We start from the raw sequence: 17,128 nt of genomic DNA on the forward strand, positions 1-17,128 counted from the left end.
GTAGGATCCCTTTCGTACACACCTACCACCCTTTTGCAGCCAAAGTACAAAATATCCTACGCAGACACTGGCATCTCCTACTCCAGGCCTAGCCTCACATAGAGGAGTTTGCCTCTCCACTTCCACCATGCAATAGGCGTCCTAAAAATCTTAGGGACACCCTTGTACGAGCTGAGGAGGGCTCTATCACTAAAATACCCAGGCAGACATTCCCCAGGACACAAGGTAGAGGCACATTCCCTTGCTTACATTGTATGTAATGCTCCCACGTTACAAGGAGAGACAAGATCTATCACCCTCACACTAGTAAAGGTTATCCTATACGTGGCTTTTACACATGTGACACTTCCAATGTCATCTATGTAATCAAATGCCCCTGTGGCCTGGCGTATGTAGGAAAAACCACGCAAAACATCAGGGACAGAATCTGTCAGCATAAACCTACCCTCCGCTGTCAGAATATTATTTTGCCCATTCCAGCACATTCCATATCCAAATGACACAGCATTGTCCAGCTACATTTTCAAATAGTCAAACAGATAGAAGCCCCAAGAAGGGCCGGTGACATCTCTCGAATACTCAGGAATAGGGAGGCCTTTTGGATCCAACGACTACAAACACTGGAACCCAAAGGTCTCAACCTCAACCGTGAATACGAACTGGGGAGCTTCATATGAACACATTTTCATGTTTAATATTGCGAGTCTGTTGATATTTATATTACTTGAATTTTCCTGTACCATTGCATAATTTATTAACGGGGTATTTTCTCTTTTCAGACAAGATATTGAAAGTTCCCTCTGGATAAAGCCGCACTTAGTCTATATCCTTTTGGTGACTATATCTCACTTAGTTCTCTCACACATCTCTATTCTCTCCTTACTTTATCTGTCACATTCTAATCTCCATCTGCACCTACTGCTTACACCTCCCCTATTTTCTTTACCTCCATCCTCTCCCTCCTACCCGGTCTTCCCCCTCCTCTCCAGGCGCCACCCACCCGCGCATGCCCAGAGCCTACCTGATGCAGAAGCCGCCATTCCAACATCCCTCCTCCCTTTCTCCGCCTCTGAACCGCCCTGCTCTCCTTCCCAAGCGCTAATGTGGCGGGATATAAAAACGCCACAGGTTCCACATGTTTCATGGCGACATTCTCATAAGGCTGTTGTCCAGTTTAAACCCAGTGTTGACAAAGGCCACAGAGCCCAACATACCAGGACCACTTTTGGTTCCTTTACTCTATTTGCCACTGGCTGTGGGTACTTTACCCTACCTTAATTTCTTCACACAGTGCGGCTCATCCAGGTAAGCATTTCTCCTCTGCTGTTCATTGTTTACTACGACTACAACAGAGGATACCCCCACTAGGCAGCTACCGGTTACCTATCGCTGCATTATATTACCACAACGATACCCCACCTAATATTGTTGCCTCGTTGCTCTGATATACTGCTGTGATTTGAATCTATTTCCCACATAGTAAATATGCCACACAGTGAATATGACAATTATCTTCCGTTACGTACGGCTAGATACTTATGTATATGGATTTTATCCAGCCAACCACCTCCCAGCAGAGGACATCCCTCCCCATTAAGCAGATTGCTGTATAAAGATCATTATTGTTTATGGTCTCTCGGGATTACTCACTTTGCGATTTGATGCTTTGACTAGAACATTTTCTATTTGATTATTGTGTGTATATCACATTACATTATATTATGATTTGCACTATTTTCTAATGATTGCATGTCTAAGTTTTTCCAGTGTTCTGAAGAAGGCTAAATGCCGAAAACGTTCAGTATATTTCATTTGAATTGGAAATCCTTTTGTTAAATAAAATACAACACTTGAAGCAATCTAGTGGAGTACAGGAGTTTTCATTTTTCTATGAGAGGAGGAGCCAACACTTTTTTCTGCTTAGTGTCGCCTCCTAGTGGATGCAGCAGCTATACCCCATGGTCTCCTGTGTCCCCCAATGATACGAGTAAGAAAAACATGTACACAAGTGGCATTAATAAAGGCGCAAATGCGCAGTTTGCAACTTTTTCACGCCAGAAATCCTAATGGTAAATCTGGCCCCTAGTCTTCACTCCAAAATCAAATGCATGGGGACCTAATTTCATCTTAATAGGATTTTTTCACCGTGTCTGGGTCAGTATAAACTAGGGATAGAGTCTCTGATTGAAACGCTGGGTCACGTATGTTTTTTTGCCCAATTTTATTAAAATCCCTGGTCGAGAAGCCACAGTGTGAACCAAGCACTGGAACTCAGATATTCATGAACTGCAGCTGCCCCATCTTCTCATGAATGATTGACAGCTCTCTTCCCATACTATGCATAGAAAATCTACGGGCTCTGAAAAGCTTGTGCAATGCACTGTGCGGACTCCCGCGCGGGAGCTGCTCAACAGGGATCGTAAAGGCAATTTGTCACACTGATTTTGGATTATTATCTGCAGTAATACATGAGTAGCACTGCAGACATGGAGTCCCGATCACAATTTTTTTTATCTTCCTACTGCCCCCCGTTCCCCAACTGTCAGAGCTGCACTGAAATACATTGGCAGGACTGTGATGCACAGGAGTCCTCTCCGTTAGAACAACAAAGCAGTCTGGACTGTGTATTTCAGTGGAGCCATTTGTGTTGGCAGTAGGAAAACAGAAAATCTGGCCTCCTTATCTGCAGCATGTTGCCTGGTTTACAGCGTGCACAATTAGCATATGTAGTACTGGATCAAGAAACTATATACAGCTTGCAGTGTATAGATATAAGCCATATACAAGTAGGGCGGCTGCTGACGCTAACAGCATTAAGTGGAATCACCTGGCAGAGGGCAAAATCTAGACACCATGGCTAATGATGCTGCCATGGCACAAGACCTGGCAAGTGAACTTTGACTAGTCTTACCTTACAGGGAACCTGTCAACAGCGACCTACCTATCCAACTGTTGCATAGACACATTTCCGCTTTTCTTTTGTTGATCCGAAGCTCCATTCCCAAGTTATGATACATTATCCTGATAAGCAAATCAGGCCTTTTGTGTAATGAGGACATTACCATTGCTCTCGTTGCACCCAAAAGCTCCGCTCCTTTCTGTGGCCAGCCTCACTCTCACTGATTTACTACTGCAACTGTGATGGCCTCATTGCACCAAAGGCCTAAATTGCACATTAAGAAAAAGTATCATAACTTGGGAATGGAGCCTCAGATCAACAAAATAAATGCTACATTTTAGTCTGGTGAACCCCAGCTACAGTGAATATAAAAAGTTTACACACACCTGTTAAAATGTCAGGTTTCTGCGATGTCAAAAATTGAGACAAAGTTGAATCATTTCAGAACTTTTTCCACCTTTAATTTGACCTATAAACTGTACAACTCAATTGAAAAACAAACTGAAATCTTTTAGGTAGAGGGAAGAAAAAAATTTAAAAATAAAATATGGTTGCATAAGTGTGCACACCCTTAAACTAATACTTTGTTAAAGCACATTTTGAATTTATTACAGCACTCAGTATTTTTGGGTATGAGTCTATCAGCATGACAGATTTTGACTTGGCAAGATTTTCCCACTCTTTGCAAAAACACTCCAAATCTGTCAGATTGAGAGGGCATCTCCTGTGCACAGCCCTCTTCAGATCACCCCACAGATTTTCAATCGGATTCAGGTCTGGGCCATTCCAAAACTTTAATCTTCTTCTGGAGAAGCCATTCCTTTGTTGGTTTGGATGTATGCTTTGGGTTGTTGTCATGCTGAAAGATGAAGTTCCTCTTCATGTTCAGCTTTCTAGCAGAAGCCTGAAGGTTTTGTGCCAATATTGACTGGTATTTGGAACTGTTCATAATTCCCTCTAGCTTAACTAAGGCCCCAGTTCCAGCTGAAGACAAACAGCCCCAAAGCATGATGCTGCCACCACCATGCTTCACTGTGGGTATGGTGTTCTTTTGGTGATGTGCAGTGTTGTTTTGGGGCCAAACATATCTTTTGGAATTATGGCCAAAAAGTTCAACCTTGGTTTCCCATATGCTTTTGGGAGACTTCAGATGTGTTTTTGCAAAATGTAGCCTGGCTTGGATGTTTTTCTTCATAAGAAAAGGCTTTACTCTTGCCACTCTACCCCATAGCCCAGACAAACAGAAAAAGTTCTGAAATGATTTATCTTTGTCTCATTTTTTTTTTTTTTTTTTTTACATCACAGAAACCTGACATTTTAACAGGGGTATGTAGACTTTTTATATCCACTGTATGGGTCTATGCAAACAGCTGAATAGGGAGGTCGCTGGTGACATAGTCCTTTTAATGCAAGACTAGGTAAAACACACTTGCCAGGTCTCTCTCCATGGCAGCATCATCAGCCATGGAGACGAGATTGTGCCCCCTACCAGTAGATTCCACTTAATGATAAATGCATGGAGCTGCATCAAGCTCTATCTCTCCCAGCAGAAGAGGTTCTATACTGCTCCTCACAGAAAGAGAAAGCACACAGACTCAGATCATGACAGTGTTGCGTACTCCACCTTCATCAGTCTCTGTAAGAATAGTAAAACATGTTATTGCTTACCTTGTAATGTCACTTCCTGCGAATGAACCCGCCCCAAAACCTGGACCTTTCCATTACTTTCTTGACACACACTTGCAGTTTCTGAGCAGCCACTAGGCCCTTGGTTTACCCTCTGGCAAAGGTTAAGATAATACCTGCACGTAAAGACGAAAACAGTAAGAAAACACTATACAATTCATTGTACTGCAAGCACTTGTATATAAAACATTATTTTACCTATCTCCATTTTGTGTAAAATCCCAGTTTCCTGTCATGGAGGAAAGGCTTCTAAGGTCATAGGTCTGATGGTTAAATATCATTTTGCAGGTCTGTTTTGGAAGACAGGCTAGCTGCGTTTTCCATTCAAACATAGCTGAACATCCTTTGGGCTCACTGATTAGGACAGGAAATCCCTTTCCAGCACTTTCGTCACATTTAAACAAGATGGTGGACTGTCTGTTTTCGGTTGCTGAAGGTAGGCAATGGAAGAAGACAAACACGGTGAATATGGTTATCTAATGTTTTTAAGTTCATCCATGTCACAAGGGGTACAAGTAATCGCTAGGTCATGCACCGTTCCATGAGGCTCAAGCATTAGACAGTAAAATCTGTCACTTTAGCCTGAAGTGTTCTTTTAAAAATTTGGATGAAGCTGCAATACCCTGTACCACCAGTAGTAAGTAGGTGGTGGTCAGCTAGAGCTGGAAGCTGAGCTGGAGCACCCTGGCACGGCCACTACACAGTGTACAAAGCTGTCTGCCTTCAGCTCCGTATAATGTATAGTTTCTAGACAAACAACGGCCCAAAACTGCTGATCGGTGTGGGTGCAGTGTTGGACCCCCACTGATCTGATATTGATGACCTATCCTAACCAATATTCATAACCTGGAGAAGCCATTTAATATAATTAACCCCTTCAGGACCCTGCAATTTTTTGCAAATTTGACATGAGTCACTTTACACGGCGATAACTAGGGATGAGCGAATCGACTTATGATGAAACATCCGAAGTCGATTCGCATAAAACTTAGTTCCAATACTGTACAGAGCAGGTGCTCTGAACAGTACTAGAATGTATTGGCTCAGATGAGCCAAAGTTATTGCCTTGCGAAGTCTTGCGAGACTTGCGTAATAACTTCATAAATTAATTTGCATTGTAAAAAAACATTTCCTGAACTCAGGTTACCACTTGGAACCGAACCAGAGAGTTTGGGAAATGTTTTTTTACAGTACAAATTAATTTATGAAGTTATTAGCCGAAGTCTTGCAAGACTTTGGCACATCTGAGACAATACATTCTAATACTGTACGGATCTCCGGCTCCGTACAGAATTAGAACAAAGTTATTTATTCACTCATCCCTAGTGATAACTTTAAAACGCTTTTACTTATCCAAGCCATTCTCAGATAGTTTTCTCATCACATATTGTACTTCATGACAGTGGTAAATTTCAGTCAATATATTTAATTTTCATTTATAAAAAAAATACCAAATTTACTAAGAAGTTGGAAAAATTTATTTTCAAAATTTTCATTTCTCTGCTTTTAAAACAGACAATGATACCTCCTAAAATAGTTATTACTTTACATTTCCCATATATCTACTTGATGTTTGGATCATTTTGTAAATGGGGACGTTAGAAGGCTTAGAAGTTTAGAAGCAAATCTTAAAAAATATTTTGGAAAATGGCCAAAACCCAATATTTAAGGACCAGTTCAAGTCTGAAGTCACTTTGTGGGGCTTATATAATAGAAACCACCCATAAATGGCCTCATTTTAGAAACTACACCCCTCAAGGTATTCAAAACAGATTTTACAAACTTTGTTAACCCTTTAGGTGTTCAACAAGAATTAAAGGAAAATGTAGATGAAATTTCAGAATGTCACTTTTTTGCCAGATTTTCCATTTTAACTAATTTTTTTAAAGTAACAAAGCAAGGGTTAACAGCCAAACAAAACTTAATATATATTACTCTAATTCTGTAGTACAGAAACACCCCATATGTAGTCAAACTGCTGTGCAGGTGCACGGCAGGGCGCAGAAGGAAAGGAACGCCATATGGATTTTGGAGGGCAGATTTCATTGGGATAATTTTAAAGTTGCCATGTCACATTTGAAGACCCCCTGATGCACCCCTAGAGAAAAAACTCCAAAAAAAGAGGACCCCATTTTGGAAACTATGGGATAAGGTGGTAGTTTTGTTGGTACTATTTTAGGGTACATATGATTTTGGTTGCTCTATATTACACTTTTTGTGAGGCAAGGTGACAAAAAACTGAAATTAGACTTACCGGTAATTCCTTTTCCATGAATCCACCATGACGGCAAGATAGGAGATTGTCCCCTGACCTTTGTAGGGGCAGGAAAACAGAAAAAGGCTTAATTGGGGGGTGGGAATTCCGTGCCGTCATGGTGGATTCATGGAAAAGGAATTACCGGAAAATCGAATTCAGTTTTTCCCATTTTGCCACCATGACAGCAATATAGGAGACCTACCAGATTATTCAATTAAGGGGGGCTATGGCCTGGAGGACCTTCCTACCAAAGGATAGTTCAGAAGATCCTGACAAGTCAAGTCTGTAGTGCTTTATAAAAGGTATGAATGTTGGACCAAGTCACAGCCCTACATATCTGTTCCAATGAAGCACCTGCTCTTTCTGCATAGGAAGAAGAGACCACCCTGGAGGAAGATTTTGGAGACTGTAACAGTCATGGATAGTTTGTTTTATCCACCTGGCGATTGAAGCCCTAGAGGCGGCTTTCCCTCTATTTTTCCCTCCGAACTGTACTAACTGGTTCCTAAAGTCTCTAGTTACTTCCAGATATCTCATCACAACTCGTCTAAGGGATTGGAATTCCTCTCCTTTTTTGTTTTACGGGTTATTACAAAATGATGGCAGCCCTATTTCCTAGTTTCTATGGAAGTCTGAGACTACCTTCGGAAGAAAACCTGGATCTGGTTTAAGAATCACTCTATCGTCCTTGATAGTTAGGTATGGATGTCTGAGAGAGCACTAGATTTTCCCCTATTCTCTAAATGATTTAATTGCTATGAGGAAAACTGTCTTGAAAGAAAGCATCTTAACTGACACATCCTCTAATGGCTCAAAATGACTTTGTTAGACCCTTGAGTACTATGTTTAGATCCCAAGTTGGGATTCTAGGTCTAACAAAAGGTCTTGAATGGCAAGCGGTCCTGAAAAATCACTTAATCCACCTGTGCTCAGCTACATCAGAGTCAAAGAAGGGCTAAAACCTGCACCTTCAGGGTCCAAGGACGCAAGCCTAAATCTAACCCCTGTTGTAGAAAATGTAAAATATTCTGAATGTTTGGGGTTGATTTATCCATCTCTTCATGTCCCCACCATGAGCAGAAACTTTCCCATATTTTTTGATAAATCACAGAAGTCACCTTTTTCCTACTAGCTTTCAGAGTGGTGATGACCTTCTCTGACAACCCCTGGCTCATTAGATTTTCCGATTCAGGATCTAGGCTGTCAGCCTGAAAAATTCTAGGCATGGGTGTATTAATGGCCCATGAGTCATGATGTATTTTCTGGGAGGGAGTACCCACGGATCCGATGCAGCTAAGTTTTTTAGGATCGAGAACCAACTTCTATTTGGCCAGAATGGGGTTTTTAAAATAAGATTTGGCCTGTAGGGGATAATCTTTTGGGATTAGCTGGAACGGGGGAAAAGCATAGGCCAGCTTCCAATCCCAAGTGAGAGAGAACGCATCTACTGCCCACGGTTTGTCTCTTGGGTTTAGGGAACAGAATTTCTTGGACTTTTGCTTTTAACCCTGAGGCAAATAGGTCTATGACCAGGAAGCCCCATTTCTCTACTATGAGGCTCAATGTCTCTGGATTAAGTGACCATTCTCCCTCGTCTAAGGTTTTCCTTGCTCAAAAAATCCACCACCTAATTTTGGGAGCCTTTTAGATGTACTGCAGATATAAATGTTAGGTTTTCTTTGGCCAAAGAAAATATTTTCACTGTCAGCTAGCTGCATTAACTGTTTTGATCTTGTTCCTCCTTGTTGCCTTAAGTAGGATACTGTTGTCACGTTGTCCGATAAGAATTTTATGTGATGTCCCTTTATAAGGACAGACGCAGCTTTTATTGTCTCCCATACAGCTCCTCCAATTCCCTGTAGCTTGACGATTGATTTGCTATAACTTCTGGCCAAAGCCTTTGAAAGAGTCTTCCTTCTATATTTGAACCCCATCCTGTTTTGCTGGCGTCTGTCTGGATTTGAAAGAACGGCGCCTTCTGCCAGGCCACTCCCTTTACTAGATTTTTTTATTGGGTCCACCATATGAGAGATAGTTTAATATGATGTGGAATACGTATCTTCTTGTCTAAAGAAGTCTGTCTCAGTAACTATAGCTGAAGAGTCCTGAAGTGGAACTGAGCCCAATGGACTGATGCATGACATTAATACGCCAAGAAGGCTCATTGCCTCTCTGAGCATAGATTCCTTTTCTGGAACCTTTGGACCTTTTCTTTGAACTCTACTGTCTTTTCTTCTGGAAGAAAGGAGGATTGTTTTTGAGAATCCTGGAGAATTCCAAATTTTTTTATTTTTGTTTGGGGAAAAAGGCATCATTTTTTTTTTTAATTACCATCCATCAGAAATCCTCTAGTAGGGATAGGAAGGATTTCAGGTCTCTTTCCATCTTTTCCCCAGAGTTTGCCAGTAATAGGAAGTCGTCTAAGTATGGTATCATTAGACCGTGTTTCCTTAGATGAGCTACCATTTCTACTACTATTTTAGTGGAGACTCTTGGGGCTGCTGAAATACCGAAAGGGAGGGCCGTAAACTGAAAATGATGAACCTTCCCTGTACTGTCTCTTAGGGCGAATCTCAAGATTGTCTGATTAGTACATGGTAATATGCGTCTGAGATCTATCGTGCACATTAACGCACTCTGACCTATCAATGGAATCGTGGATGCCAAGGACTCCATCTTTAAATTCCTGTATAGGGTCCTTTAGATTTATTATTGTCCTCAATGTCCTGTCTGGCTTGGCCACTATAGGGTGAAGTAAAAGCCCTCTTTCTCTTTAGAGTGGGGAACTTGTGCAATGACTCCTAGATTTAACATTTCCAGTACCTCTTCCAGAGTCTCTCTCTTAGTAGAATGGATAGTGGGGATGTTATCACAAATTTCTTTGGGGGGGGGGGGGGGGGGGGGGAAGAGAGGAAAACTATCTTGTATCCTTTGGTGACTATATCTAATACCCATTGGTTTGAGGTAATTACTTCCCATTGAAATAGGAGCCCTCAGTCTTCCACCAATCCTTGCATCATTGTTTATCGCTGGTTTTATCTTGGGGATTAAAGAGGAACCGCCTACTTCGACCACATTTTGGGTAGCTCCACTGCCCCATTTTTCCCCTGTAGGGTCTGTCTCCCCCCCCCCCCCCCCATAGGGACAAAAACAAAAAATATTCTTTGAAGTTTCTCTTAAGGAAACCCTTTTTTCTTATCCGTCGCTTTTTCCAGGATTTTGTCCAGAACTGGTTAAAAGACATTCGCCAGAAAAAGCGATAGAACAGAGCTTAATTTTTGAAGCCTTGACGCCTGACCACGACTTCATCCATAAGGCCCTTCTAGCATAGTTAGAAAGTGCTGCATCACTGGCAGCAAACGTAACTGTCTCAGCTGAGGCATCTGCTAAGAAGGCTGTGGCAGATCTTAGAAGGGGCAGAGAATCTATAATTTCCCCTCTCAGGGTTTTATTTTTTTTAATGGTTTTCTAGCTCGTTTAACCACAGGTACATAGATCTCGCCACCGAAGTTGCCGTAATGTTGGTCTTCATACTGTACATAGCTGCTTCCCACGCCTTACGCAGGAGACTATCAGCCTTTCTCTCCATCGGGTCCCGCAGCTGGGAAGAATCTTCAAATCTTAGGAATATCAAACAATTTTACCTCTGAGGGCTCAAACAGGAGCAGTTTCTAAATTCTCTCAAAATATCCAGGCGTTTTTCTGGTTCTGACCATTTGTCTAGAATCATCTACTTTATATTCTCATTTATGGGGAAGACCTTTGATCTTTTAGATCTTAAACCCCACCCCCCCCCCCCACCCCCCGAACCTCTTCAAAGCCCATTGTGGCCCTTGCTGCTTTCAGTAGGTCTGCTATTTCCTCAGAAGAGAAGTATAAGTTTTTGTGTCCTCTACAATCTCCCCTTCAGAAAGGGGGTTGTCATTCTCCCTCCGCCTTAAAGCGGCTTCGTCCTTTTCATCCTCGGATTTAGAGGAGGAAGGGACTGCCATTTTCTCTCTATTTGGAGGAAGAGGACCCGGACTGGCGTCTTTTAGTAAAGTTGGGGAAGATTTAACTTCATCACAAATCGGTGTTCTAAGTTCCTCCATCATTGATGGTTGTTCCTCTTAACATCTGAAATACATTCCTTGCACAATTTTTTAGAATAGTGCTCAGGAAGTTTTTTGAAACACGAGATGCACTTAACACTTTTTTTTTTTTTAGCCTCCTTAGCACCCTATTGAGAAGAGAGGAACAATTAGCCAATATACCCTTCTGTTTAACAGATGGTATAATCTAAGAACAATGTTCTCTTATGTAAGCTACAATACTATAATTAGTATGCAGTTAGCTTCCCCATGTGGGGACTTTGTAACCGATGCAGGAGTGTCCAGCTCTCTAGGCTGCTCAGGTGCCGACATCTCTGTGGACGTGATCCTCAGACCTTAGATCAGAATATCCACCATGGTTCCTGCATTTTTAAATTTGCCGCCGATGAAACACACTTCTGGAACGCCGCCATCACGTGGGGGACTCCGGCTCAAGTCTGCTTATCCTCACCAGGAGAAAGGAAGACGCTTGCGCGCAACCTGTGCTGGACACAGGCATCCGATGAACCGACTCAAGGTCCGCATTCTCTCCCCTGCCCAGCTTTGGAATCCTACTGCCGGCGAGCGAGGTGTTCTTCGCAGTGATTCCTGAGTTAAGGGAGGCTCCAGCCGCCGATGAGTCCATGCTGCCCATGTATTAGATCCAGCGTCACCTCCCTGACGACCAGAGAGGTCTTTCTCTGACCTGTCCACTATAGGGGCAAAAACCCCCACTAAAGAGGGTGGGGGGTGGGGCAATTTAACCCCTCTCTGTTTTTCTGCCCATACAGAGGTCGGGGTCAACCTCCTATCTTGCCGTCATGGTGGTTAAATGGAAAGAGCTGTTTTAGCACTGTTATTATTTACAATGTTCATCTGACAGTTTAAATCATGTGCTATTTTTATAGAGCAGGTTGTTACGGACGTGACAATACCAAATATATTTTTTGGGTTGTTTCAGTTTTACATAATAAAGCATTTCTGAAAAAAAATAAAAAAAAATTTTTTTTTAGTGTCTCCAGATTCTGAAAGCCATGTTTTTTTATTTTTTGGGTGACTTATGTAGCGGCTCATTTTTTTTCGGTATGAGATGATGGTTTGATTGGTACTATTTTGGGGTGCATATGCCTTTTTGATCGCTTGGTGTTGCACTGTTTATGATGTATGGTGAAATGGTTGTTTTAGCAGTTTTTATTTTACTTTTTCTACGGTGTTCAGGTGAGGGGGTGGATCATGTGATATTTTTATAGAGCCGATCGTTGCGGACGCGGCAATACCCAATTTTTTGTATACAATGTACCCAATTTAATAAAATGTACCCAATCTTATTTTTACAATTTTATGTGTTTTATTTTGGGAAAGGGGATTTTTTTTTTACTTGAAACAATTTTTTTTTATGAAAAACACTTTTTTAAACTTATAATTTTTGTCCCACTCTGGGACTTAAACTTCTGGGGTCTGATCCCCTCTGCAATGCATTACGATACAACCTGTATTGTAATGCATTGGCTGTCAGCCTGCCTGTGAGACCCAACCTAAGGGCTGGATCTCACAGGCTTACGTAGAAGGCATCGGGCTTGCCTTCTCTGCCATTGGGTCGACGCCACTTCAGCGCTGGGACCCGATGGAGATGCGGAGGGCACGCGTACCCTCTGCATGCCGTGGTCAGCTTTGACCGCGGCATACACGGGGTTAATACGACATCTGTGTTTTCACCGATGCCGGATTATGCAGCAGGGGCCTGGCTATCAGTGACTACAGCTGATCGCAGCTCCTGCACCCGCCCGATCAGCCCACCGTACATGTACCGGGCTGGTCCTTAGGTCACGTCCACCAGCGCAGTACATGTATGGCGCTGGTCCTTAAGGGGTTAATAGAATTGTAAACATTACAAAAGAATGATACACGTTTTTTCTTACATGGTGAGCAAAGGTCTCCTCCAACATACGTAAGTTCTACCATATCCTGTTGGTGATGATACTCCATTTTCATTGCATTAATGTTTCCAAAAGAGATGGCTGTGTTTCCAGACTGAAGACACACAGCCCCATTACAGTTACCAGATGGCATACTTTGTGCTGGGGAGCACACTCCAATGTGATAGGTGTTTGTTTGTTCAGACACCTGGTCCAAAAAAACAAAAAAAAAATTAGATACCAAATACAGTAGAAACTTTGTTTTTGATGATTCTCAAAAGTCTTCTTGTGTCCCACATTGTGTGCATATAATTAATATTGAAGAACCACGGCACTCTATAGCTATATTTTGTTTGCTTCTTTTATTTCATTTCATTTTATATTTTTTTAAATATTGTAAATATTTTCATATATCCATCCAAAATTAGTACGTCACTGGCCAACGTTTCGGTCTATTTTTCAGACCTTGTTCACGGCCTTAGTCTGTGTAGTCAGGAGTCTGGGATGGTGTGATCCAGACTCCTGACTACACAGACTAAGGCCGTGAACAAGGTCTGAAAAATAGACCGAAACAAGGTCTGAAAAATAGACCGAAACGTTGGCCAGTGACGTACTAATTTTGGATGGATATATGAAAATATTTACAATATTTAAAAAAATATACAATGAAATGAAATGAAATAAAAGAAGCAAACAAAATATAGCTATAGAGTGCCGTGGTTCTTCAATATTAATTATATGCACCTTACCACTGAGCACCGCCTTCCATTACCAGGAGTGCCGCTCAACCACCCTCTTCCACATTGTGTGCACACTTGAAGAAAGTAGTTTTTAAAGGCAGTGTGCAACCACTTTGTCACCTTACACGGATCGGAGGAAGGTTAAATGAAACTAAATTTAGACATACTAGAATTGATCTTTACAGTACTATATTCAAATTGCAAAAAACAAAAGCACATAACAGCAATAGTCCGACAGGCCTTCCTGAAGCTGTATATAGGCCTGTGTGCTGAAACATTGCTGTCATGTGCTCCACAATAAATCAATCACTGTCGGTGTACTGTTATTCAGAGTACTTCACAGTGCAGGCATCACCCAGAAAGAAAATGTTTTATTTGCACACACCATATAGCAATTGTCTCCTTAGTGAGCAGCTGATTTTGTTTCTTAGTGACCAAATTTTTTTTGTTTACATTTTTTCATTGTTTCATTCCAAGAACTAGGGCTTGTAATTTTTCAATCAATTTGATTTTTCAATCAAACTACATCATTTTGTGGTACACAACTCTGTAGGAGATCCCAGGTTTGAATCCTGGGAGAAACGTATAACTTATTTCCGTTATTTTCTTCTCTCTCTCATTTAACCCATAATAAAATAGGATTTTTTTGTGCTTACCTGTAAAATCCTTTTCTCGCTGAGTTCATTGGGGGACGCAGAAGACCATGGCTATAGCTGCTGCCACTAGGAGGTGACACTAAGCAAAAAAAAGTGTTAGCTGCTCCTCTCAGCTATACCCCTCCTGCAGACACTGAACTAATCAGTTTGTACAAAAGCAGCCAGGAATAGCCAACAAAAAACAACAAAAAGGAAGAAAACCGGAGATGGGTCATCATCAAGAACCAGAAGGACCCATCTAGGAGAACCAGCAATGTACATACAGGGTGGGAGCTGTGTCCCCCAATGAACAGGTAAGCACAAAAAATCCTATTTTCTCTCTTTTTTCATTGGGGGACAGAGAAGACCATGGGACGTTAAAGAGCAATATCATGGGGAGGGAACAAGAACAGAATGAATCCAAGGCCTGTCATAAGGCCCAGCACAGAAATGTGGGGCAAAGGCACAACAGGAACCCTGAAAAGGGACATGAAGACCCATACTTGGGAAGGCCAGCCAGAGAGCGGCTGAATACGAACAGCCCAGGGAATGTAAGTCAGGGCTTAGGAGACTTCAGATAAAGTGGAGAGCACACAGAATATCCACAAGATGGACAAGAATGAAGACAAGTCAGTCACAAGAAGCAACGAAGCGATTGCGGAAGATACAGGAGAGAAATACGTAGCCTGGATTCAGAAGGCTGATAAGGATCAAAACTCTAGGAAAAAAAAACAAAAAAAACTCAGCCGAATACTGATTGGAAGAAGAAGAACTGAAAATGGCATCTGGATAGCAAGGGCCAAAGAACTGCAGATGTGAAAAAACTTTCTCCCCATGGGGGAAGAAGTAAGGATGCCCAAAGGCCCCACACACCATACCGGACTGCCAAAAGAGAAGAACATTCCAGCAGGACCATGACAAACAAGTCAGGGCTAGAGAACCCGGAAGTCAAGCATGAGAATGACCCACAAGAAAAAATTCTCGAGGAAGTGAAGAAACCCAAAAGGGAACAAGGCAGTGGAACCGAACCAAAAGTGAAAAACAAAATTAAAAAAAATTGGGGAGTAACCCGACAGGGAAAGAGTGTCCTCCGGGATCAAAAACATCCCCTTCAGACCTACGGGCAAGTTTTTTTTTACCATAAGAATGTGCTCCCAGGAAAACGCCAATGTGGTAGGCAGAGACATGTAGACGAGGACCTTAAATTCCAGAACAAGAGAGGAGAGAAGCAGTCTGATACTCCATGGAAGGCTGCCTGAACTGGCAGACCTAAATCGGAAACAGCAGACAGGAACCAGAGATAGGAAAAATACTGCACCAGGAAGGGAGTGCGGACCCCAAATGCCACAAAGGCCCAGAAATAAAAACTGGTAGCAGAACCAACACTAACCGCGCAGGCACCCCACAGCAGAAAGGGGGCATACGAGTACCCAATGGCTATGAACACTGGCCGAGCAGGCAGTAACAGTATGTGGGGGAGCGCAACTTCTCGCCCTGCGGAAGGGGAGAAGTACAAGCAGCTACAAGTGCGGCTTAGTAGAAAACCAGCACTTAGGGGTGACAAAAAAAGGCAGTACAACCCCTGGACCTGGTGAGGGGAGCCATGCAGACAACTCACATATGCAAACTGAATAAGTGCATACCCAAACTCCACAAGGAGGGAACACTGATGCTGTCACCGTAGTAGATTGTAGCGGCAATGCGGTACATGTAAAGGGAACAAGGCGCTAAGCCAGCGCCATAGAAATCGGTAGGTTATACCAGGTACAGAAAACGTAGTAATGCCCAGCAGAAGTGAACAAACCCCTCAGCCACAGCTTGTCATGGCAGAACATAAGCAAAGTGCCCCCTGTGAAAGAAGGAAATGTAGAGACGATCACAACTACAACTAGCGAGAAGGTACCATGCCTAGAAGGAGGAATGCTGTGTAGATACTGCCAGAATGCCACGGCCAATACTCCACATGGAGGAAGGGATGTGGAGAAAACCATAAATGCAGTGTCCCCCACCCATGCGTCATGTACGCCGCAAAAATTCCCCCTGGGAAAGGGGTCACACAGTAGTAGCCACGGAACCGGAGTAGCCAGAATATTTATAGGCAGAGCAAAGACTGCCTCACAGGGAGAGGTGATAGTAACAACTATGGCCTCTAGGGTCAAAGGAGAGACTCCACCAGAAAATGAGGACAACAGCAAAAGCTACCAAGAATTGATGCTAGCGCAACACTCCACCTTAGAAGGAAGAAAACTGGCAATCAGAGCAGCCGTTTGGCAGTAGTGCCAAAATACCTCCTATGATGAGGGGATAAGGCAATTGTAGGTACCGTGTCTAGCCAATAGGCCACCCATAGAACAGGATGCCATGCGACAAGAAACAAATTAGAGTAGTCGCGGTAGACAGTGTTGAAGCAATTACTCCACCCAAGAAAGACGGATAATGTAATAGGGGGAACAGTTTCCAGGGGTAGTGGAATTACTCCGCTGACGGAAAGAGGGGAACCGAAAAGATGTACAGGGTCCACTGGTAGTGCAAGCAACTACTCTGTCATTGGGGGGAGGGTAATGCTACAGGATCTATAGCACGCAATTGTGGTGCAACCAATCGCCCAATAGAAAGGGAAAAGCAGACAGGACAGATGATATCCAGTATGAGAGCAATTACTCCGCCTGGACGTATGGTATCTGGTGGAAGTGCAATAGTCTGCCTAAGGAAGGAGGGTAATGCGACAATCTGTACAGCAATCAGTGATAGTGCAATTACTCTTATAGGAGGAGGATAATGCTACAGGATCTACAGTATGCGACTGTGGTGCAACTAAACCACCTATATAAAAGAGGGAAAACCGACAGGACAGATGATATCCAGCATTAGTGCAATCACTCCGCCTGCGTAGGGAGCAATGCAATAGAACATATAGTGGAAGTG

At 42.6% G+C, this 17,128-nt stretch overlaps 1 protein-coding gene across 2 annotated transcripts in view; it reads right to left on the minus strand.

The window, feature by feature from the left end:
- The window catches only part of IGF2R (insulin like growth factor 2 receptor), a 191,989-nt gene that overhangs the window by 37,718 nt on the left and 137,143 nt on the right, over nucleotides 1-17,128 (minus strand). For both annotated transcript variants that reach the window (XM_044288851.1, XM_044288850.1), the window contains exons 38-40: nucleotides 12,832-13,036; nucleotides 4,784-5,015; nucleotides 4,568-4,701 (exon numbers count right to left, since the gene is read on the minus strand). In XM_044288851.1, the coding sequence (XP_044144786.1) occupies nucleotides 4,568-4,701; nucleotides 4,784-5,015; nucleotides 12,832-13,036 (571 nt within the window). The remainder of the gene's footprint in view (nucleotides 1-4,567; nucleotides 4,702-4,783; nucleotides 5,016-12,831; nucleotides 13,037-17,128) is intronic.

The sequence above is a fragment of the Bufo gargarizans genome, chromosome 4 (genome assembly GCF_014858855.1).
Source record: "Bufo gargarizans isolate SCDJY-AF-19 chromosome 4, ASM1485885v1, whole genome shotgun sequence".
NCBI lineage: Eukaryota > Metazoa > Chordata > Amphibia > Anura > Bufonidae > Bufo > Bufo gargarizans.